The sequence below is a fragment of the Salmo salar genome, chromosome ssa11 (assembly GCF_905237065.1).
Source record: "Salmo salar chromosome ssa11, Ssal_v3.1, whole genome shotgun sequence".
Lineage (NCBI taxonomy): Eukaryota > Metazoa > Chordata > Actinopteri > Salmoniformes > Salmonidae > Salmo > Salmo salar.
The window spans coordinates 65,732,537-65,756,754 of NC_059452.1; the positions used below are offsets into that span (position 1 = coordinate 65,732,537).

The window sequence follows — 24,218 nt, forward strand, 5'->3', positions numbered from 1 at the left end:
CCATTCAAACAGTTTTAGAAACTTTAGGGTGTTTTCTATCCAAAGCCAGTAATTATATGCATATTCTAATTACTGGGCAGGAGTAGTAACCAGATTAAATCGGGTACGTTTTTTATCCAGCCGTGAAAATACTGCCCCCTAGCCATAACAGGTTAAGAGTGTGCTCCTAATCTCAGCTCGTTACCTGTATAAAAGACACCTGGGAGCCAGAAATCTTTCTGATTGAGAGGGGGTCAAATACTTATTTCCCTCATTAAAATGCAAATCAATTTATAACATTTTTGACATGCGTTTTTCTGGATTTTTTTGTTGTTATTCTGTCTCTCACTGTTGAAATAAACTTACCATTAAAATTATAGACTGATAATTTCTTTGTCAGTGGGCAGACAACAAAATCAGCAGGGGATCAAATGCTTTTTTCCCTCACTGTTGGTTAAAATAATTGTGAGACTAGGGCTAGACAACTTATTTGCTGTAGAGGGAGCCAGTGTTGTATTTAATCAATTACTTGACTTGTACACTGAGTGTACAAAACATTAAGAACACCTGCTCTTTCCATGACATAGATTGACCAGGTGAAAGCTATGATCCCTTATTGATGTCACTTGTTAAATCCACTGCAATCAGTGTAGATGAACGGGAGCCATTCAGAGGGTGGACAAGACAAAATATTTCAGTGCCTTTGAACGGGGTATGGTAGTAGGTGCCAGGCGCACTGGTTAGAGTCTGTCAAGAACTGCGACTCTTCTGGTTTAGTTCTTCACGCTAAACTGTTTCCTGTGTATATCAAGAATGGTCCATAGATTAGGTCCTAATGAATTTATTTCAATTGACTGATTTCCTCATATGAACTGTAACAGTAAAATCTTTGAAATTGTTGCATGTTGTGTTTTATATTTTTGTTCAGTATATTTATAACTTATTACCAGTGTTTCCCCTACATGCATTTAGCAGCAGCACATTTCCCCCTAAGCCTGCCACTGCTGCTGGGGAAGGGGTCCCCCAATGATGAAAGGGTGGCATGGTTGAAAAAGTGATGATCACATTTTTGTGTGGGCCAGCCTGGCCTGAAGGTAAGCAGTGGAATTCCAGTAGAATTCCACCATCAAACATTTTAGAAGATGAGGTTATAAATATAGAGCTCAGACACAATGCAAGACATCTCAAGGTGTGAGAGGAATTATCAAGGAAGGTAGGATTAAGGTCTTTTTATGGTTTAGACACTACAGTTATGCAGTCCACTAGGCCAGTGTTTTTCAGTCTATGGTGTGGCCTAAATAGGCCTAAACCTGTGTGAATAGGCTACACCGCAGACACCTTCCACAGCAAATTCTCTGTGCTTAGGAGAGCTAAAAGGGACTGTAAATCCTTAGGTTGGTTTAACCAGATCGTGTTCGCTCCTGGGTGATATGAAATGCTGCAATATTCATCTACTTTCTCCACAGCCTTTTGTACTCAGCAAAATATATTGAGTATACCAAACATTAGGAAATGCCAAATTCTCTAAAATGACGTTGGAGGCGGCTTGTGGTAGAGAAATTAAGTCATTTTCTGCCAACAGCTCTGGTGGACATTCCTGCAGTCAGCATGCCAGTTGCACGCTCCCTCAAAACTTGAGACATCTGACAAAACTACTAATTTTAGAGTGGCCTTTTATTGTCCCCCAGCACAAGGTGCACCTGTGTAATGATCATGCTGTTTAATCAGCTTCTTGATATGCCACACCTGTCAGGGATGTAAACAAATTTGTGCACAAAATTTGAGAGAAATACGCTTTTTGTGCATATGGAACATTTTGGGGATCTTTTATTTCAGCTCATGAAACATGGGTCAAACACTTTACATGTTGCATTTATCTTTTTGTTCAGTGTAGCTCTCTAAGGTTTGCAATGATTGACATGACAAGAGGAAAACTGCTGATGCACTACTCTTTTGAAATTGTACCTTGTGCATTCTATGTACTATTACAACTTTCAAGAGTTAGATGAAAGCATGACCTGAGCTCCTTAACAAACAAAAAAAATTCATATTTTTTTGCCTTTGTTCATGTCCCTCTACCTCTCCGCACCCCAAACTGGTTAGCATAGCTCTAGTCTAACAAAAATAATTGTTCTAAATATTAGCTAGCTGGCTAGAATTTACAAGGCCAGCAAACACATTCCTAACCCGCTAGGAACGCATTTCCTCCAACGCTATAATGAAAAGGTGCCTCGCTCCAAAAACACGTTTTCTGGAGGCTTGTGGGAGGAGTGCTGATGATGTCGCCCAATTTATGCACTTTCAGAAGCCTGATTTGCGTCCATACTGAGGAGAAATCCACACGCAATACATCCCTGACCACCTCCTGAAGCGGTCAGCCAGATCTGAACACAATCAGACCACAATGTGACTTTTGTGCGCCTCGACCCGTCTTTTCAATACGATATTCATATTCTGATAGCAAAGTCACATGTAAGTGTCAAGTGTGGACACGGCCTGTGGTGTAGCTTACTAGCCTACATCTCAGGATTAGGCCTATGCTATATCTTTACTCCTCTGTGAAACTGAAACTCATCTTGCACACTTACCTACCCATCAGAATCATTGTTGACATGTGACTGGATCTGAGTTTTCTGAGGCTGTTCCCTTGAGGAAGTCTCTCATGTCTTAGAAACACTGCACTGGGACTCCCTCTGGTGGTCAGAAACAGACATGCACCCACAGTACTGTATTGTGTAAAGTGATAGCCTGCTGTTATGACTGTGGCCTGTTTCCCAGGCCTCTCAAACACACAACCAATATTCGTCCTGCAGGGAGTTGTTAACTTGTTTCTGTCTATAAACTGAGTGTACAAACATTAAGGACGACTTCCTAATATTGAGTTGCACCCCCCCCTCCCTCCCCTTTGCCATCAGAACAGCTTTAATTCTGCTGGCCTATGTTGACTCCAATGCTTCCCACAGTTGTCATGTTGGCTGGATGTCCTTTGGGTGGTGGACCATTCTTGATACACACGGGGAAACTGTTGAATGTGAAAAAGTTAGCAGCGTTGCAGTTCTTGACACAAACCGGTGCGCCTGGCACCTACTACCATTCCCCGTTCAAAGGCACTTAAATCTTTTGTCTTGCCCATACAACTTCTGAATGGCACACATACACAATCCATATCTCAAAGCTTAAAAATCCTTCTTTAACCTGTCTCCTCCTTCATCTACACTGATTTGAAGTGGATTTAACAAGTGACATCAATTAAGGGATCATAGCTTTCACCTGGATTCATCTGGTTAGTCTATGTCAATGAAAGAGCAGGTGTCCTTAATGTTTTGTACAATCAATGTTTAAGTCAAAGATAAATAGATTAGAGAGAGGTTTGGTCAGTAACTTTGAGCGTGAGTGTTTTAGTTTGGAGTGGAGGGGTGCAGGCAGGTCTGTGTGAGTCAAAGGCGCTGCACGGTCAATCCGACGTCTGCATTGGCCGTGTGAGAATTTATGGTGTGTGGCCTCTGCAGAAGACCGGTCATTCATACTTCTTGCACTTTGCGAAGCAGAGCTGTTGTGAAGGAAGTTGCCAAGGAAGTGAGTTTGTGTTTATATAGGACCTCCCGCCCCCTCACCTACCATCAACCAATCATGTCAATGCGGAGTTATACGGAGCCCTCCGCATTGTTACAAAATTCGAGAGGCGCATAGCGATGCGGTACGGAGCTCAATTTGGCCTCTACGTGCCTCCGGCGGCTCTGCTATTGCGTCACACCATCCATACGGAGCCTCCGACCACATTTTCAGATCAAGCATAAATTAGCTTTTAGGAGGGGGAGAATTGTCTTGGCCCAGAGTGTATTTACACACCTGGAGCGTTTTGTTTTTTTCTCTGTGGAGTCATGGCTTTTCCTGTGTGTGTGTGTCTTTGTGAGAGCCTTGAGTTATGGATTTGGGAACTGGGCGATTTTATTATTCCTGGGGTGAGGATATAGAGAGAGTATGCCACAACAGATAAGGATGACCAACCATGGTAACCTGTCTAGAATAAATTCTATAAACCTTCGTTTGGTTGCGTTCCCGTGCATCTAGGCGAAGTTACACTAATATCTGTTAGAGAAGGTAGGTTCAGTCTTTGTGCCTGCCTGCCCGCACGTGTGCGAATGCGTGATTGCTCCTGCTCCCCCTGCCTGACCCTCTTCTCCTCCTGTGCTGACGTGACTGCAGTGGGAGGCTGAGTAAATGACACATGCATAATTCAGGCCTCCACTAAACCAACGTTTTAAGTTTTTACTTCTGTCACTTCCATGCAGGAGAAATGGGGGATGATGATGAGGGTGGGATGGGCTATTCTTTCCTTTCTGTGCTTCGATATGACACTAGATGGGAGACTGACGAGCAGCTCTAGCTACTAGATGAGCCACACTTAGTCAAAGCAAAGCCCAACCAACACTCAACTTTGTGCCTGCAGTCAAACATGTGTGTGTGTGTGTGTGTGTGTGTGTGTGTGTGTGTGTGTGTGTGTGTGTGTGTGTGTGTGTGTGTGTGTGTGTGTGTGTGTGTGTGTGTGTGTGTGTGTGTGTGTGTGTGTGTGTGTGTTTTGTGGGAGTGGAGTTGTCCTGTGCTTTGACTTACATGTGCAGTACTTGTTGTAATCACTCAATTAAAACTCATTACAACTGGTAGAGGTTTTGGGGGCTTTTAATACTGTGTTGTTGGATTGATATTGGTTGAACTTATTCAGAAGAGACTGAGGATGAATCCCAAATGGCAGCCTGTTCCCTATATAGTCGACTGCTTTTGACTAGGGGCCCATAGGGTCAAAAGTAGTGCACTATATAGGGAATCCATTTGGAACGCACACTGAGTGATGTTACTGATTCAGTAGGTGAAAATGATGAAGGTAATGACGTGATGTGTTTTGTCCTTCTAGGGCTACCATAGAAGAGGTCTATGCCAGGTCAATGACCAAACTTGCCAAGTCAGCTGGCAACTTCTCTCAGCTTGGGTAAGACACACACACACACACACACACACACACACACACACACACACACACACACACACATTTTGTTCTTCTATCCTCGTGAGGACTTTGGGGAAGAGGGATGAGTTTGAGTTCCATATCAAACCCTCCCTATTTAAAGATAAGACAAGTCTTCCCTGAATGCTCCACTGAACACACCCCAGTTAATAAAGTGTGTGTGCCTGCGTGCGCATGTGTGTCCTGCAGGACATTTGCCCCAGTGTGGGATGTGTTTAAGACGTCCACAGAGAAGCTGGCCAGCTGCCACCTGGAGCTAGTGAGGAAGCTACAGGAGCTTATCAAAGATGTGCAGAAGTATGTGGACGACCAGGCCAAGGTCCACAAAAAGGTATGGCATGGAGAACTGCACACAACTACACACTAATAATCTGCCATTTAGCAAATGCTTTTATCCAAAGCAACTTAGTCATACGTGTATACATTTTGAATGTATGGTTGGCTCCGGGAATCGAACCCACTATCCTGGCATTGCAAACGCCAAAGCCATGCTCTACCAACTGAGCCCCAGAGGACCGCTACTTTGTTCCTTTAGGCATCAGCTAGTCTGTCCTTTTGTATGCCTGTGTGTTCGTACTGTTTGTCCACGTAGGCTGCTGCTGGGGACAAACCTATGTTCACCCTCAAGATCAATAAAGTTGATTCCTTTCAGTCACCACTATGGGGAAGAGTTTTTTAGTAGAGTGATTCTACTGATTCTGGGGAGAATGCGTGTGTTCTGTTTGGGATTCACTGTCCTGCCTGCAGTAGCCACACTGTGTAGCTGTTGAGCTTGATCAGTCTTCCCTCCCTGCTTGTGGATCTGACCCATCGTCCAGTTAACATGCAATGTGTTTACCCGTTCTGAGTTCTATTGGCTTTATTGATTCTGTTCTAGAAAATGGCCCGTCCTGAATGATCTCACCCCTGATCAGCTTGCAGACATGATGTCACTACTTTAGAGGAGCCTCCTAAAGTAACCACGAGGTTCTGCTTGTGATTAATCATTTCATTTCTCTAGAGAGTAACAAAGCAGGGGCTGCGTTTGATCAGTCTTTCAGCCTGCCAAAGTCTGCTGATCAGTAGTAGCTAGGCTAGTTGTTGCTGTCGTGCCAGGGCTGTGCTTTGAAGCCTGCATTTTAGACACCCCTCTCTCCCTGCTCGATTTAGACCCGGAGCGCACAGGAGGTTGGTGGCACCTTAATTGGGGAGGACGAGCTCGTGGTAATGGCTGGAGCGGACTGGGTGGAGTGGTATCAAATGCAATGAAACGCATGGTTTGATGACATTCCATTCGCTCCGTCCCAGACATTATGATGAGCCGTCCTTCCCTAAGCAGCCTGAAATGTCGGAGCGTCGTCTCATGCATGAGTCAGGAGGTCTCAGTCCAACTAACGAAACAGGAACTGTGAATTAGCAGCGGAGATGTGTTTTTGTGCTCTCAGCATAACAAAAGTGTTGTCACACACACAGTGCCCATCTCTCTCCCTCTCCTCATGCGAATGGGGTTTTAACCAATCTCTTCTTTTTTTTTCATTATCTTTGTTGCCGTTAAGTGGTTTCAATAAATGGCTTTTCAAACTATGCTAAAATGATTGTTTTAATGGTTGTTGTCTTCCCCCTCCCTCTGTCTTGTTCAGACAAAGGAGGAGGTGGCGTCCACTAATGGGGCAGTGCAGACCATCCAGACAACCGGGGTGGCCTTACAGAAGTCAAAGGAGAACTACAACGCCAAAACTGTGGATCAGGAGAGACTCCGCAAGGAGGGAGCCACACAGAGAGAAGTGGACAAGGTACACTACACTAGACTTAAGTACACTAGACCAAACTACTCTAAGAGAGAGCCACACAGAGCAATGTGGGAAATCACAGGTGGACAACAGAAGACAATAAGTGTGCAGCTGTAGATTCCCAGTACATCCTATCACTAGCCCATTCTCTGCCTCCATTTCCATACCCAAGTCTGTCATTATGTACATGCGTAATAGTAAAGCCAGAAGAACTGTTTACTGCCACAATCTGTTTCTGAATCGCATACTGTGGTTGGTTGTTGTGAGTAGTAGTGGTGTCTCTGGTCTGGCGAGATCTGTTACTCCATAGAGCACTGTGCGACTCTAATGCTGATGGTGACACATGAGAACAGATGGCCATTTTCCTGTTGTCTGTCTCCCTCTGTTCTCTGCAGGCGGGAGTGAAGGCCAAGAAAGCCACAGAAGCCTACAAGGGCCTTGTGGAGAAATACGCCGCAGCCAAGTCCGAGTTTGAACAGAAGATGGCTGAAACTACACAGGTGTGGGTTTGTGTGATTTGGTTATTCCGTGCACTTTCTAGTACCACAGTAGAATGTGGTTGTGTGTTTCTTGTTTTTGTGTGTGGTGTACTGTACTCTTATGTGCTTTGTGTGCATGTTCTAAGGGACTTGCTGTGTGTGTGTGTGTGTGTGTGTGTCCACCGCTCAGTATTCCGTGCTGTGTGTGTGTTTTGTCAGTCTGTGTGTGTGTGTGTGTGTGTGTTTTGTCAGTGTGTGTGTGTGTTCTGCGTTCCATGCCTTTATCATCTCCAGCTTGTTTTTTCCTCCCTAACGGAATCATTGTGGAAAACTCTGATTGGAACCATCTGAACGGCTGATTAGATCAACTCTAAATTAAAATCAGATCAACAGAATTTGGCCCTCCATATCCTCCTGCACCGCAGCGAGACACACGGCCAAACTGGTTTAAGTTAGGGGAGCGTTTCTGTTTCCCCCCCAGAGAAAACAGCAGGACAGCTCTGCTTCCTTAGATCACAGTCGACGGCTCATCTCAAATTCAACACATGTGCACATGACTTATAAACACAGCGCGGGCGCACGTGTTCTGTGACGTCACTTGCGTGTGTGTGTGTGTGTTTTGAGTTTGTGTCTCTTATCTGTCTGTCTGACTCTCTGTCTGAGTGTGTCTGTAGGCTGACGTGAATACTGGGGTTTATGCACGTGCGCTCGCCTGTGAATGTACTCTGTGTGTCGTGCATTTTTGTGTGTACACTAAATGTGGTAGTGTTTGCTCGAGCAATCATGGATGTTTGTGTGTGAAAGAATATGAGATTGCCTATATCCATGATTGTGCACATTTTACGAGCTTGTGTGTGTGTGTGTGTGTGTGTGTGTGTGTGTGTGTGTGTGTGTGTGTGTGTGTGTGTGTGTCTGCGATGTATGTGTTTATGTGGTCAGGCACGCTCATCTTCCCCTCTATCCACCATGTGATTTAGGAGTTTATGATTATTTATAGTCATTCTCCTCAGTTTACCCCAAACTCTCTCCAGCCAGCACTTGATGGGAGTAAACACCAGCGTTTAGAGCCCAGCCCCCCCCCCCCCCCCCCACACACACACAGACCGCTCCAAACCCAGAGATGAGCCCAGCTCCTTGTGGCTGGCCCACCCTGGATAATTGGCACCTTGTGCTGCAGGGGGATCTGTGTTGGTGTCCCTTCGTTTCCAGACCACCCAAATAGAGATGACACACACAAGAAGGAAGTGGCCAGGGCACAAAGAGGAAGTCTTTAGGGAAATGTATACATGTGTTTTTATCAATCCAAGAGTAATCCTTCCGCGCACTGTTTTTCCTGCATTGGACACGGTGCACATGTTCTGTTGTACACACACACATTGGGCTCTTTTGAATTCCTCTTTTTCGTAGACCGTGACAGTCTTTCCTGACCTGGCCTGACCAGGAGAAAGTATTTGTCTTCGTTATCTATAAGCTACGCACACCAAGGCGCATTGAAGCTGTTCTGGTGGCTCGTGGTGACCTAACACCCTATTAAGACACTTTTATGTTGGTGTTTCCTTATATTTTTTTACCTTTTATTTAAGCAGGGGTTCATGCTGAGGTTACGGTACTTTTTATTTTAACAGGGGGTCATGCTGAGGTTACGGTCTCTTTTTGCAGATGAGCCCTGCATCAACACATCAATAGACAACCATTACACTATTGGCTACGTAGCCTATCTATATACACATCAGTTACACAATACATGAAAAGCAAACACGGAAAACACGAAAAGCAAAACACAATCATATGAAACAAACACATTATTCAGTAAAAAGCCCTGTAACATCCGCCTGAATTGCCCTAGAGGCACCAACTCCACCAACATTTGGAAATCATTCCACATGAGAGGCGCAACAAAAAAAACTAAAAGCAGATTTACCGAACTCGGTGGAGATTGAATGGATCCCCAGGTTTAGCCACCCCTGACTCCGGGTCTGGTAACTTATATGTCTGAAGGTTAACAATGAGGTAAGGTATGGCAGAAGTTTATGCAAGAGTACTTTATAGACATTGAGTGTGCAACGCATCAATATACTAGCCTTCAAAGAGGGCCAGCCTACTTTCCGATAGGTTCAGTACACATCATTGCGTTTTCTATCATCCGTAATAAAGTGCAATGCGCTATGATAAACTGCGTCCAATGGCTTCAATACAGTAGCAGCTGCATTCATATAGACGATATCGCCATAGTCAATAACCAGAATGAATGTTAAGTGAAATATTTGTTTTCTGCTATTTTAAAGTAAGACAGGACCGTGTCCTAATAGAATATTTATAAGCGGGGACACGATTAACGAGGGCACCATCCAAAGTACATATGCACAAATCATCAAACATTTTTAATTGATTTGGAAAATAACATATACTTGCTTTTACCTACATTGAACTGAAATTGGTAGTTAAAGGCTTTCAGCAGGGCAATAAAGGCTGATTGAAGCTCTGACAGAGCCTGGTTAGCTGTGGGGGCAATATCATGCACTACATTGTCATTTGCATACAGGTGAAAGTCAGTGTTTTTTACTTATTTTTTTAATTTTTTATGTAAATAGTGAAATGAACCCGGACCAAGAATCGCTGATCCCAAGAATTCCTGATTTAACACCACCAGTAAATTCACACTGTGTTCTGTCCTTTAAATACATTCCAGCTACACACAGCCAGGTCCAGGCCAATTGATGAAAGACTCTGAATAAGTAATGATTGGTCCACAGTGTCGAAGGCTTTAGACGGGTCAATAAAACGGGCCGCGCAGTGTTTCTTCTTATGCACAATTAAGAACATAATTTAAAACCAAAGAAGTATCAGACATTGTTATATGACCTGGTCTGAAACCTGACTGGTGTACGGTCGTGGCCAAATGTTTTGAGAATGACACAAATATACATTTTCACAAAGTCTGCTGCCTCACTTTGTATGATGGCAATTTGCATATACTCCAGAATGTTATGAAGAGTGATCAGATGAATTGCAATTAATTGCAATGCAAAGAGGGACTTTCCCCAAAAAACATTTCCACTGCATTTCAGCCCTGCCACAAAAGGACCAGCTGACATCATGTCAGTGATTCTCTCGTTAACACAGGTGTGAGTGTTGACGAGGACAAGGCTGGAGATCACGCTGTCATGCTGATTGAGTTCGAATAACAGACTGGAAGCTTCAAAAGGAGGGTGGTGCTTGGAATCATTGTTCTTCCTCTGTCAACCATGGTTACCTGCAAGGAAACACGTGCGGTCATCATTGCTTTGCACAAAAAGGGCTTCACAGGCAAGGATATTGGTGCCAGTAAGATTGCATCTAAATCAACCATTTATCGGATCATCAAGAACTTCAAGGAGAGCGGTTCAATTGTTGTGAAGAAGGCTTCAGGGCGGCCAAGAAAGTCCAGCAAGTGACAGGACCGTCTCCTAAAGTTGATTCAGCTGCAGGATCGGGGCACCACCAACACAGAGCTTGATCAGGAAGGGCAGCAGGCAGGTGCGAGTGCATTTGCATGCACAGTGAGGTGAAGACTTTTGGAGGATGGCCTGGTGTCAAGAAGGGCAGCAAAGAAGCCACTTCTCGCCAGGAAAAACATCGGGGACAGACTGATATTCTGCAAAAGGTACAGGGATTGGACTGCTGAGGACTGGGGTAAAGTCATTTTCTCTGATGAATCCCCTTTCCGATTGTTTAGGGCATCCGGAAAAAAGCTTGTCCGGAGAAGACAAGGTGAGCGCTACCATCATTCCTGTGTCATGCCAACAGTAAAGCATCCTAAGACCATTCATGTTTGGGGTTGCTTCTCAGCCAAGGGAGTGAGCTCACTCACAATTTTGCCTAAGAACACAGCCATGAATAAAGAATGGTACCAAGACATCCTCCGAGAGCAACTTCTCCCAACCATCCAGGAACAGTTTGGTGATGAACAATGCCTTTTCCAGCATGATGGAGCACCTTGCCATAAGGCAAAAGTGATAACTAAGTGGCTCGGGGAACAAAACATTGATATTTTGGGTCCATGGCCAGGAAACTCCCCAGACCCAACAAAAACCCACATATTCTGACAATATCTAAGCATTGATTATGCAAGAATGGGCTGCCATCAGTCAGGATGTGGCCCAGAAGTTAATTGAGAGCATGCCAGGGCGGATTGCAGAGGTCTTGAAAAAGAAGGGTCAACACTGCAAATATTGACTCTTTGCATCAACTTCATGTAAATCACCACATTCTTATTGGCAGACTCAACAGCCTTGGTTTCTCAAATGATTGCCTCGCCTGGTTCACCAACTACTTCTCTGATAGAGTTCAGTGTGTCAAATCGGAGGGCCTGTTTTCCGGACCTCTGGCAGTCTCTATGGGGGTGCCACAGGGTTCAATTCTCGGGCCGACTCTCTTCTCTATATACATCAATAATGTCGCTCTTGCTGCTGGTGATTCTCTGATCCACCTCTATGCAGACGACACCATTCTGTATACTTCTGGCCCTTCTTTGGACACTCTGTTAACTAACCTCCAGACAAGCTTCAATGCCATATAACTCTCCTTCCGTGGCCTCCAACTGCTCTTAAATGCAAGTAAAAATAAATGCATGCTCTTCAACCAATGACTGCCCACACCTGCCCGCCCGTCCAGCATCACTACGCTGGACGGTTCTGACTTAGAATATGTGGACAACTGCAAATACCTAGGTGTCTGGCTAGACTGTAAACTCTCCTTCCAGATTCACATTAAGCATCTCCAATCCAAAATTAAATCTAGAATCGGCTTCCTATTTCGTAACAAAGCATCCTTCACTCATGCTGCCAAACATACCCTCATAAAACTGACCATCCTACCGATCCTCGACTTCGACGATGTCATTTATAAAATAGCCTCCAACACTCTACTCAACAAATTGGATGCAGTCTATCACAGTGCCATCCGTTTTGTCACCAAAGCCCCATATATTACCCACCACTGCGACCTGTACGCTCTCGTTGGCTGGCCATCGCTTCATACTCGTTTCCAAACCCACTGGCTCCAGGTCATCTACAAGTCTCTGCTAGGTAAAGCCCCGCCTTATCTCAGCTCACTGGTCACCATAGCAGCACCCACCCGTAGCACGCGCTCCAGCAGGTATATCTCACTGGTCACCCACAAAGCCAATTCCTCCTTTGGCCGCCTTTCCTTCCAGTTCTCTGCTGCCAATGACTGGAACGAACTGCAAAAATCTCTGAAGCTGGAGACTCGTATCTCCCTCACTAGCTTTAAGCACCAGCTGTCAGAGCAGCTCACAGATCACTGCACCTGTACATAGCCGATCTCTAAACAGCCCATCCAGCTACCTCATCCCCATACTGTATTTATTTATTTATCTTGCTCCTTTGCACCCCAGTATCTCTACTTGCACATTCATCTTCTGCACATCTACCATTCCAGTGTTTAATTGCTATATTGTAATTACTTCGCCACCATGGCCTATTTATTGCCTTACCTACCTTATCTTACCTCATTTGCACTAACTGTATAGACTTTTGTTTTTTTTCTACTGTATTATTGACTGTATATTTGTTTATTCCATGTGTAACTCTGTGTTGTTGTATGTGTCGAACTGCTGTGCTTTATCTTGGCCAGGTCGCAGTTGTAAATGAGAACTTGTTCTCAACTAGCCTACCTGGTTAAATAAAGGTGAACTAAAATAAATAAACATTTTCAATAAAAGCCTTTGACGCTTATGAAATGCTTGTAATTATACTTCAGTATTCCATAGTAACATCTGACAAAAATATCTAAAGACACTGAAGCAGCAAACTGTGGAAATTAATATTTGTGTCATTCTCAAAACTTTTGGCCACGACTGTACATTTTAGTATATATTTTGTAGTTAAAAACAATCTCATGTTGAGTATTTACCAAGGATTCTATAATTTTTGCTAGGCAAGACAGTTTGGAAATGGGGCGAAAATGATTTAGGTCACGTGTGTCACCACCTTTCTGAAGGGGGGAGTATATATATTTGCAGACCCAAGGGATGGACCCAAGGGATGGTACCTGAAATAATTGTAAGGTTAAAGATTCTGCGATCAGAGGAGCAGAAAGCTAAAGCAAGAAAGGATCAAGCAAATCAGCCCAAGTGGATTTTTTTGCTTTTTTTACATCCATCTTTCGCAAGGCATCTAGCACGTCATAAGTCGAAAGTAGCTTAAAGGAAAATCTTTTGGTATTTGTTTCATTAGTCCCATTGTTGATATAGTCCCAACATATTTTGTATGTCAGCAATCAGGTTTTCAAGATACTCTATGTAACTTTCAGAATACAAAAATACAGCAGGTATAATGCAAAACAAAAATCAGCTGGGGCTGTTTTCCTGATCAGGTCAAACGTCATGGAAAACTCTGGGTCCTAACTCTTCTACTGGCATATTTGTTTTCCTCTAGTTTAGTGACTCCTAAATGTAAGTGGATGATTTGCTGCATATTTACTCCTTTGTGTTTTCTTTCTGTGTTCCAGAAATTTCAGAACATCGAGGAGAGCCACATCGTTCACATGAAGGATATCATTCAGTCGTACGCACAATCTCTTGACGAGACACACGTTCAGATCGGAGAGGTGAGTCAACACACACACACACACACACACACACACACACTTCCTGTGGGCGGGGTGGGGTTTGTGTCCTGTCCCCTTGCTCAGTGGGTTCACTGTGCGTCAGATGAATTAGTGTAGTCTTTGATCACTCTAATCGTTTAACTGAGAACCAGGAAGCCTTCCATTCAGTGGTTTATATCAACCAATTAAAAACTGATCAAAACTCCCTCTCGACCAATCTAAAACACCTTCAACATGCAACCAGAGGCACGGCATGCCAACTGTACTAGGCATTGCACTCTGATCTTAAGAAGTGTGGATATTTTACTGAACTTTACTGTGTTTTGCTGTACATATAGTACTGAATCAGTGATAATTACAATGTTGATCGTTCCAATTACAACATAATATAATTTTTTTTTACATCTCAAATGTTTATCTTCTATGAAGATGTTCTTAAAGAAATTCTAGAGGTTTTACTACTTGACGCAATAGACAACTCAAAAGAAACTCCGCTCCACTGTGTGTGTACTGTGCAATGGCTGTTGCTGCTGCAGTCCCAGTAGTGTCCACAGGGGGAGCCACAGCCCCACTCTGCCTTAAAGCTCCAGTCTTACCATGCATTTGAACAGGAGAAGGACAACGTTGCCTGTCTGTGTTAGCTTGGCTAGGCTGGGCTGGGCTTAATTAAAATAGAGCCTAAAGGTGGGTGAGTGCTGTCCCAAACAGCTGGGAAATGACGCGCAGGCAGCCCAAGTAATTGTGATTCCGTGATGAATACCCTTTGAACCAGATTGGAGGGGAGAGGGAGAGGAGGGATCCGAGGGAGGGAGAATGTGGCCACTCTAATCGTGCAAGATTCTGCTTCATCAGTTAGACCACAGACACTCAAACTCGGCCTAGACATGCAAACACGCACGCACACAGTACACTTACTTGACCAGCAGTATAGACAAACAAATACACACACTGTCATTATACTGTACACACGCACAGGGGTGTCTTGCTCACATTATTTTAGACGGGGCACAAAGGGTGTGAGGATGGAAACTGTTTTTTTCCCCCTGCAATCTAGAGCCATAATATTTTATGCGATGTAAAACAAATCTTTTATTTATTTTTTTGCATAAATTATCTTTATCTGTTAAATTGACATTTCAATGAGGGTGTCATTTTGACTGTTGTAAATCACACATCTCAATATACTGCATTAACATGCCGATGATATTACATCCAAATCACAACATAGTACATGGGATCATAACATACATCATCAACACAGGCACATATCATGGTATTTGTAGATTCATTATCATAAGGTGCCCGATTTACTTGTAAACCAAGTATTTTTTTTGGCATATCTAAGCATACCTCTTGAGCTATCTGTATCCTCCTGACTGGTGCTTTTTTTTAAAAGAAACTTAATATGCTTCTCTGTTAAAATCTGGGTAAAATATTGAAAGGAATGTGAGTCTTATTGCATTTTATAATGGGCTTGCTTTTCTGAAGTGTAGCCACATTTCCAGCAGGCATGCCAGCTAAGAGAGCAGCTTGTCTAACTATAACTTGATTGATAGCCAGAAATGACTTGGTAGGCAGTTGTGAGGTTGAGAGATTCCCATTCTAGCTGGCTAGCTAAAGCCAACTTCATAAAATTGCTAGGTGGCTATTATTACAGAGAAACAGCAACACATGTTAGTTTTATTTATTCATCAAGAAGGAATGAATAGGCTGCATAGCTTGATCAAATTCATTTACAAACATACCTCCTGTGAGTCCTGCCCTTCGCTGACGGCTAAAATCAAATCAAATGCTCCATTGTGCACTATGGAAGGAACCACGTACTAGGGGGGGGGGGGGTCGTCCAGTGTGCCCCCTCAAAAATACCACTAAATAATGATGATAAAACATGGGCTTAAAAATGAAGTTAAGTAATTTATTTAACATCTGCAATGTTTTAGAACATGGAAAATCGGATGTGCCCTTGTGCCCCATATGGGCATGACGCCTCTGCACACGCAAATGGACATTACACCTCTGCACACGCAAATGGACATTACACTGTACACACACGGTCAAGTAAACACATACTCTTAAACAATCCATATTTTCCAAACACATCAACACACTAAAATAATGAATACGGTCTAGTGACTCAACACACCATTAACTGGCCAGGTGACCACAATGTGTACTGACATGCACACAGCCCCAGTTTGGCTGTTTGGCACACTGGCTAGCCTGGCGTTAAGTGTAGTTTCATGTTAACCTGGGGCTGGGGTCTAAACAGTGGCGTGGCAGTCTGCATGTCTCAGCCATTTTCTAGTTCTACTACCCCTCTACTCTCTGGACATGAATAGAAACCACTAAAGACCACGGCATGGGAAAAGAGGAGGGAAGAGGGGAGGATGTAAAGAGACTGCATGAAAGTAAAGAGGGGATGTGAGGTCACACGGTACAATGCGGTTTAAAAGGAGAATGAGGTCCTCTGTAGCTCAGTTGGTAGAGGATGGAGCTTGCAATGCCAAGATATTGGGTTCAATTCCTGGGAACACCCATATGTTGTTTTTTGGGGGATAAAAGCCTCTGCTAATTGGCATATACTATTATTTATGTATTTATATATATTAGAATGACGACAATTGAACTAAAAGTCATATTTGGTACTACTTCCTTACTACTGCGTGTTTATTCTGGTTGATATTTTTACAACGATATGCCTCCGTGCTGTGCAGAGAGTCACAGGCGGGCAAGTGTGTGTGTAGTCTGTGTGTGTGTGTGTGTGTGTAGTCTGTGTGTTTGTTGTGCGTGCAATGTTTGTATTTGTAAGCGAGCATTTGTGTGTGAGGGAAGTGCCCTTGAGTGCGGATGTGTGTTTTTTCTGTGCATGTGTGAAAAATCACTACCGGTAAGGAGGGGTTTGAGGGGGGGTTCTGTGTGTGTGTGTGTGTGTGTGTGTGTGTGTGTGTGTGTGTGTGTGTGTGTGTGTGTGTGAGAGACGCAGTTGATGACATTACAGTGCATTTCCTCACGGCAGCAGTGAGCAGCTGGGCTAGAGCACCTGACATATCGCGTGTGCTGGAGTGAGCATTCGACCTCGCCAAGGCCCCCCTCCACCCCCCAACCCCCCCCCCCCCGTGAGGGTGCAGGGGGCTAATGCACTCCGCCTTGCCGGAGGGGCTCAGGAGGGGGGAGGGGGAGACGTGTATGTATGGTCATGATAGTGGATGGAGGTACTCTGTTGTGCTTACAGTATCACGCACATCTGAATCGTTTGGCGAGATGGCACAGTCAGTCAGTCCCTGTTCGTCATCTGTCTGGTCCTTTTACCCTTCCCCCGATACAGTCTGACACACACACACACACACAAACCACTGACAACAAACGGCACACACGGACACACACGCCACTGACATCCAAAACAAATAAACAAACACCATCCTTCCTGTGATAGCACCCAGAGGGCATCAGGAAACCGCTCTGTCAACAACAAACCTACCGACACAAAACCATACCAAAATGTATTATGTAAGCCAGTCCCCACAGGCCATTGAGACACATTGTACAGAGATTTTTATATTTTCTTAAATAACAGAGAGCGAAGCAAACACTGGGTAGTACAGTCTATTAGAGGGAGTATACAGTGGAAAGCACAGAGCCATATTGTATGTGTCACTCCTTCTGAGCATTCTAAAACCAGAGACACCCAGAGAGCAGTCCCCAAGGACCCGAGCTGTCACTCACAACACAAACCATCACACACCACACAGCAAATACACACACATTCTCCCCCCTTTCTCTCTGTCTCACACATGACTATCACACACACACAGATACAGGCACACCCACTCTCTGTCACACACCCACTCTCTGTCACACACCCACTGCCCCATTTTCTTATTGCACCAGCACTTCCCAGTGTTACTACTAACACAGAGTGAGCCCTCAATGGACTCAATCAACACCCATTCAAGTGTGTCGTATTCCAAGTGTCTGCCTCTCTGCCTTCAGTTCTTCAAGTGATTTTTTTTATTTTATTCATGTAATGCTATCTGTATTGATGCCATACTGGGGTCAAATACATGTGAAAATACTTGAGCTGAGCTTGATTTTGTTTCCCCTGTACAATGGAACCAATGGAATAGTCCCAAAAGTGCAAACTCCAAGATAAAGATTCAGTGAGTCTTATCAGAAGCTAGCAGATTCATTACTTACCAACAACAGCTGCACATTCCAATAAAACAACATTGAATATCACTTTCCGTACTTTGTCTCACAACACTATGATGAATCTAACACTTAGGTTTTGTGGGTCAATGCAGCATGTATTTAGTTTCATGGCACAAACGTTTGTTAGCATTCTTACACTAGCTTTATCCAGAGGAAGCAGGCCTGTTCAGGGGGGTTGCCGAGCAACACGTGCCTTGGAGGGAGAAAACGTTCTGCATAGGGCGACAAATTCCCATGATTTGTGAATCTGTTCGAACCGAACAGCTAGGTTGACAGCTAAAATGGCTTTGAAAAAACATGATTTCAGCTAATAAGAAGTATCTCACAAAATGGCATTCACTAACCATAAACTATTTATAAACTCAGCAAAAAAAGAAACGTCCTCTCACTGTCAACTGCGTTTAAGTTCAGCAAACTTAACATGTGTAAATATTTGTATGAACATAACAAGATTCAACAACTGAGACATAAACTGAACAAGTTCCACAGACATGTGACTAACAGAAATTGAATAATGTGTCCATGAACAAAGGGGGGGCAAAAGTAACAGTCAGTATCTGGTGTGGCCTCCAGCTGCATTAAGTACTGCAGTGCATCTCCTCCCCATGGACTGCACCAGATTTTGCAGTTCTTGCTGTGAGATGTTACCCCACTCTTCCACCAAGGCACCTGCAAGTTCCCGGGCATTTCTGGGGGGAATGACCCTAGCCCTCACCCTCCGATCCAACAGGTCCCAGACGTGCTCAATGGGATTGAAATCTGTGCTCTTCGCTGGACATGGCAGAACACTGACATTCCTGTCTTGTAGGAAATCACGCACAGAATGAGCAGTATGGCTGGTGGCATTGTCATGCTGGAGGGTCATGTCAGGATGAGCCTGCAGGAAGGGTACCACATGAGGGAGGAGAATGTCTTCCCTGTAACGCACAGCGTTGAGATTGCCTGCAATGACAACAAGCTCAGTCCGATGATGCTGTGACACACCACCCCAGACCATGACGGACCCTCCACCTCCAAATCGATCCCGCTCTAGAGTACATTCCTTCGACGATAAACGCAAATCTGACCATCACCCCTGGTGAGACACAACCGTGACTAGTCAGTGAAGGGCACTTTTTGCCTGTCCTGTCTGGTCCAGTGATGGTGGGTTTGTGCCTCTAGGCGATGTTGTTGCCGGTGATGTCTGGTGAGGACCTGCGTTACAACAGGCCTACAAGCCCTCAGTCCAGCCTCTCTCAGCCTATAGCGGACAGTCTGAGCACTGATGGAGGGATTGTGCGTTCCTGGTGTAACTCGGGCAGTTGTTGTTGCCATCCTGTTACCTGTCCCGCAGGTGTGATGTGCGGATGTACCGATCCTGTGCAGGTGTTGATACACGTCGTCTGCCACTGCGAGGACGATCAGCTGTCTGTCCTGTCTCCCTGTAGCGCTGTCTTAGGCGTCTCACAGTACGGACATTGCAATTTATTGCCCTGGCCACATCTGCAGTCCTCATGCCTCCTTGCAGCATGCCTAAGGCACGTTCACGCAGAAGACCCTGGGCATCTTGCTTTCAATGTTTTTCAGAGTCAGTAGAAAGGCCTCTTTAGTGTCCTAAGTTTTAATAACTGTGACCTTAATTGCCTACCGTCTGTAAGCTGTTAGTGTCTTAACGACAGTTCCACAGGTGCATGTTCATTAATTGTTTATGGTTCATTGAACAAGCATGGGAAACAGTGTTTAAACCCTTTACAGTGAAGATCTGTGAAGGTATTTGGATTTTTACGAATTATCTTTGAAAGACAGGGTCCTGAAAAAGGGATGTTTTCTTTTTTTTGCTGAGTTTATATAATATACATTTGGGGACAAAATTCTAACTTACTCAATCTGTAAACGAGGCGCACGTCTTGACCCTATGTGTTTGTTGTGTTGTCCCTCTGCAGGTCCATACAGAGTTTTTGCGGAACATGGAGAACACCTCTGTGGAGGGCTTAATACAGAAACTGGCTGAAAGTAAAGGAACGGGCAAAGAGAGACCAGGTAAGATGCCCTACACGCACAGACACACCTGCGATGATAGGAAAAACACGTATGCAGATCAATGTATTACACATATGTTATTGTGTATGACTGGTGAAGCACTTTAGTGGTTAGGGGCAATTTTATATAATTTGTCTACTCCTTCAGTATGCTTGAATCTGACTGTGGCTCAGTGGTTAGTTAGGGGCAACTTCTATACTTACTCCTTCAATGTGGCTGAATCTGACCCTGTATCAGTGTCAGTTTATTAGAGGCAACTTCCTTGAAAGTAACTTTCTGTCTTTAAGATGGATATGGGCCTATGATAGGGAGAGCCAATGAGAGAGCAGTACAAGGCCATCTGACTCAATAGATGTAATCTGCTTTAAAGGTAGGTAGGTGATATTCCACTTAGCATGTGACACCATGCAAGCTGGGACACTGGTCGGGGCGTTTACACACATGATAACTTGGATATATACTGTGTCCATGTGCAGGGGTACGAGGTAATTGAGGTAGATATGTACATATAGGTGGGTAAAGTTACTAGGCAACAGGATAGATAATAAGCAGCAGCATATATGATGAGCCAAAGGAGTGAATGCAGATAGTCCGGGTAGCTATTTGGTTAACTATTTAGCAGTCTTATGGCATGGGAGTAGAAACTGTTTAGGGTCCAGTGGATATCGATATCGCTTGCAATGCGGTAGCAGAGAGATCAGTCTATGACTTGGTTGGCTGGAGTCTTTGACAATTTGCAGGGCCTTCCTTCCTTTTAGGGCCTTCCAATTTGTAGGGCCGTACGCACTACCTTATGTGGTGCCTTGCGGTCGGATGCAGCCAAGCGGTTGCCATACCAAGCGATGATGCAGTCAGTCAAGATTCTCTCAATGGTGCAGCTGTATAACTTTTTGAGGATCTGAAGGCCCATGCAAAATTTTTCTGCCTCCTGATGGGGAAGAGGTGTTTTCGTGCCTTCACGACTGTGTTGTTGTGTGTGTGGACCATGTTAATTCCTTAGTGATGTGGACACCGAGGAACTTGAAGCACTACAGCCCCAATGATGTGGATAAAGTCCTTGATCAGCTCCTTTGTCTTGCTGACGTTGAGGGAGAGGTTGTTGTGGGCCTTCCAATTGACTGACCTTCTCCCTACAGGCTGTCTCGTCATCATTGGTGATCAGGCCTACCACCGTTGTGTTGTCAGCAAACTTAATGATGGTGTGTTACGTTTCCCAGCAAATAAAACAAATAAAGAGGATACTAACAAACATTCACTGACAAGTACCAAAACGAAACAGGTGGGGTTTTAGGAGGGGTTCTAAAAGACACTCTTGGGGGTGTCCACTGAAAGTTGCATAGCAACAACTGGGACCTTAAAACACCCACCATGAGCACCCACTAAATTTAGTAAAGGCAAACCAAAAGGCAAACCAACACCAAACTTAAAGACAGGAAGCAAACCAAAAAAAACAAAATAAGAAAAAAGGGTTGTCTAGAAATAAAAATAGGGAGAGCCAACTAAAGGTGTTAACCCGCCGCATCTCTCAAGACAATTGGAGTTCTGGGCCAGCCACTCTTAAATAGCACCTGGGCTCGCACAGGTGAAACACCTTCCCACAAATGAGATGGCAAACAGCACAGGTGTAACATACAGTATACTGACTAACGAGGTGACACCAATAGATGCACCCTATGTGCTAACAAACTATATGTACTAAAGTCCAACTTCAAAACATAAATGAAAAAACCAAAGCCTGTAACAGTGTTGGAGTCTGACGTGGGCTACCCTCACCACTTGGGGGTGGCCCATCAGGAAGTCCAGAATCCAGTTGCAAAGGGAGGTGTTCAGTCCTAGGGTCCTGAGCTTTGTGATGAGCTTGGAGGGCACTATGGTGTTGAATGCTGAGCTGTAGTCAATGAACAGCATTCTCATATAGGTGTTCCTCTTGTCCAGGTGGGAGAGGGCAGTGTGGAGTGCAATAGAGATTGCGTCATTTGTTGATCTGTTGGGGTGGTATGCAAATTGGAGTGGGTCTAGGGTATCTGGGATGATTGTGTTGATGTGAGACATGACAGGCTTTCAAAGCATTTCATGGCTACAGATGTGAGTGCTACAGAGTGATAGTCATTTAGGCAGGTTACCTTGACGTTCTTGAGCACAAGGACTATGGTGGTCTGCTTGAAACATGTAGGTGTTACTATGGTGGTCAGGGAGAGGTAAAAAATGTCAGTGAAGACACTTGCCAGCTGGTCAGTGCATGCTCTGAATGCACATCCTGGTAATCCATCTGGCTCTGTGGCCTTGTGAATGTTAACCTGTTTACTCACATCGGCTGCGGAGAGCAAGAACACAGTAGTCTGGAACAGCTGGTGCTCTCATGCATGGTTCAGTGTTGCTTGCCTCGAAGCAAGCATGGAAGGCATTTAGCTCATCTGGTAGGCTTGTGTCACTGGGCAGCTTGCGGCTGCGTTTCCCTTTGTAATCCATGATAGTCTGCAAGCCCTGCCACATTTGACAAGCATCAGAGCCAGCGTAGTAGGATTCGATCTTAGTCCTGTATTAACGCTTTGCCTGTTTGGCTCGTCTGAGGTCGTAGCGGGATTTCTTATAAGCGTCCGGATTAGTGTCCCACTCCTTGAAAGCGGCAGCTCTAGCCTTTAGCTCAGTGTCGATGTTGCCTGTAATTCATGGCTTCTGGTTGGGATATGTCCGTACGGTCACTATGGGGACATCGTCGATGCACTTATTAATGATTCCGGTGACTGATGTGGTAAAACTCATCAATGTTATCGGATGCATCCCGGAACATATTCCAGTCTGTGCTAGCAAAGCAGTCCAGTAACTTAGCATCCACTTCATCAGACCACTTCCGTATTGAGCGCATCACTGGTACTTTTCTGTTTTGCTTGTAAAGAAGAATCCGAAGGATGAGTTATAATAAGATTTGCGAAAGGGAGGGCGAGGGTGAGCTTTATGCGTTTCTGTGTGTGGAGTAAAGGTGATCAAGAGTTTTGTTGCACAGGTGACATGCTAGTAAAAATGAACTGATATGTTTCCCTGCATTAAAATCACTGGCCACATGAAGCGAAGCCTCTGGATGTTGCATTTTCTTGTTTGCTTATGGCCCTATAAAGCTTGTTGAGTGCAGTCTTAGTGGTGGTAAATAGTCTCAGTCTTAGTGGTGGTAAATAGACCGTTACGAAAAGTAAATAGTATGGTCTGCATCTTATCATGAAGTATTCTAACCCGTGCGATCAAACTCTATACTTCCTTAATATTAGAGATTGCACACCAGCTGTTGTTAAGAGCACACACCCCTCCCCCCTTTCTTTTTACCTGAGGCAGCCGTCCGGTCTAGATTATTTATGGAAAAAAACAGTGAGATGTATATTATCCATGTCCTTCTTCCGAGAAACATAGAATATTACAGTACTTCAGGTCCCGTTGGTAGGATAGTCTCGAGCGGAGCTCTTCCAGTTTGTTCTTTAGTGATTGTAAAATTGCCAATAGAGTGAAGGGTGGAGGCGGTTTATTTGTTAGCCAACATAGTCTTGTCAGGATGCCGGCTCGTTTGCCTCTGGCGCCGTTGCTTCCTCTTTCGAGTGCCGGAGATTAGTGCCTGGTCCGGAGAAAGCAGAACATCCAGAGCTGCTGACTCATTGAAGTAGAAATTGTAATCAAAATCAAGGTTAGTGATCGCTGTTCTGTGGTTCAGAAGCTGTTTTCGGTCATAGGAAATAATGGCGGAGATATATACACTGCTCAAAAAAATAAAGGGAACACTTAAACAACACAATGTAACTCCAAGTCAATCACACTTCTGTGAAATCAAACTGTCCACTTAGGAAGCAACACTGATTGACAACAAATTTCACATGCTGTTGTGCAAATGGAATAGACAACAGGTGGAAATTATAGGCAATTAGCAAGACACCCCCTATAAAGGAGTGGTTCTGCAGGTGGTGACTACAGACCACTTCTCAGTTCCTATGCTTCCTGGCTGATGTTTTGGTCACTTTTGAATGCTGGCGGTGCTTTCACTCTAGTGGTAGCATGAGACGGAGTCTACAACCCACACAAGTGGCTCAGGTAGTGCAGCTCATCCAGGATGGCACATCAATGTGAGCTGTGGCAAGAAGGTTTGCTGTG

General features: G+C 44.4%; 1 protein-coding gene across 8 annotated transcripts in view; it reads left to right on the forward strand.

The window, feature by feature from the left end:
* fcho2 (FCH and mu domain containing endocytic adaptor 2) overlaps positions 1-24,218 on the forward strand; it is a 102,184-nt gene that overhangs the window by 25,077 nt on the left and 52,889 nt on the right. For all 8 annotated transcript variants that reach the window (XM_014128060.2, XM_014128062.2, XM_014128063.2 and 5 more), the window contains exons 3-8: positions 4,892-4,966; positions 5,192-5,333; positions 6,622-6,774; positions 7,167-7,271; positions 13,761-13,859; positions 19,991-20,087. In XM_014128060.2, the coding sequence (XP_013983535.2) occupies positions 4,892-4,966; positions 5,192-5,333; positions 6,622-6,774; positions 7,167-7,271; positions 13,761-13,859; positions 19,991-20,087 (671 nt within the window). The remainder of the gene's footprint in view (positions 1-4,891; positions 4,967-5,191; positions 5,334-6,621; positions 6,775-7,166; positions 7,272-13,760; positions 13,860-19,990; positions 20,088-24,218) is intronic.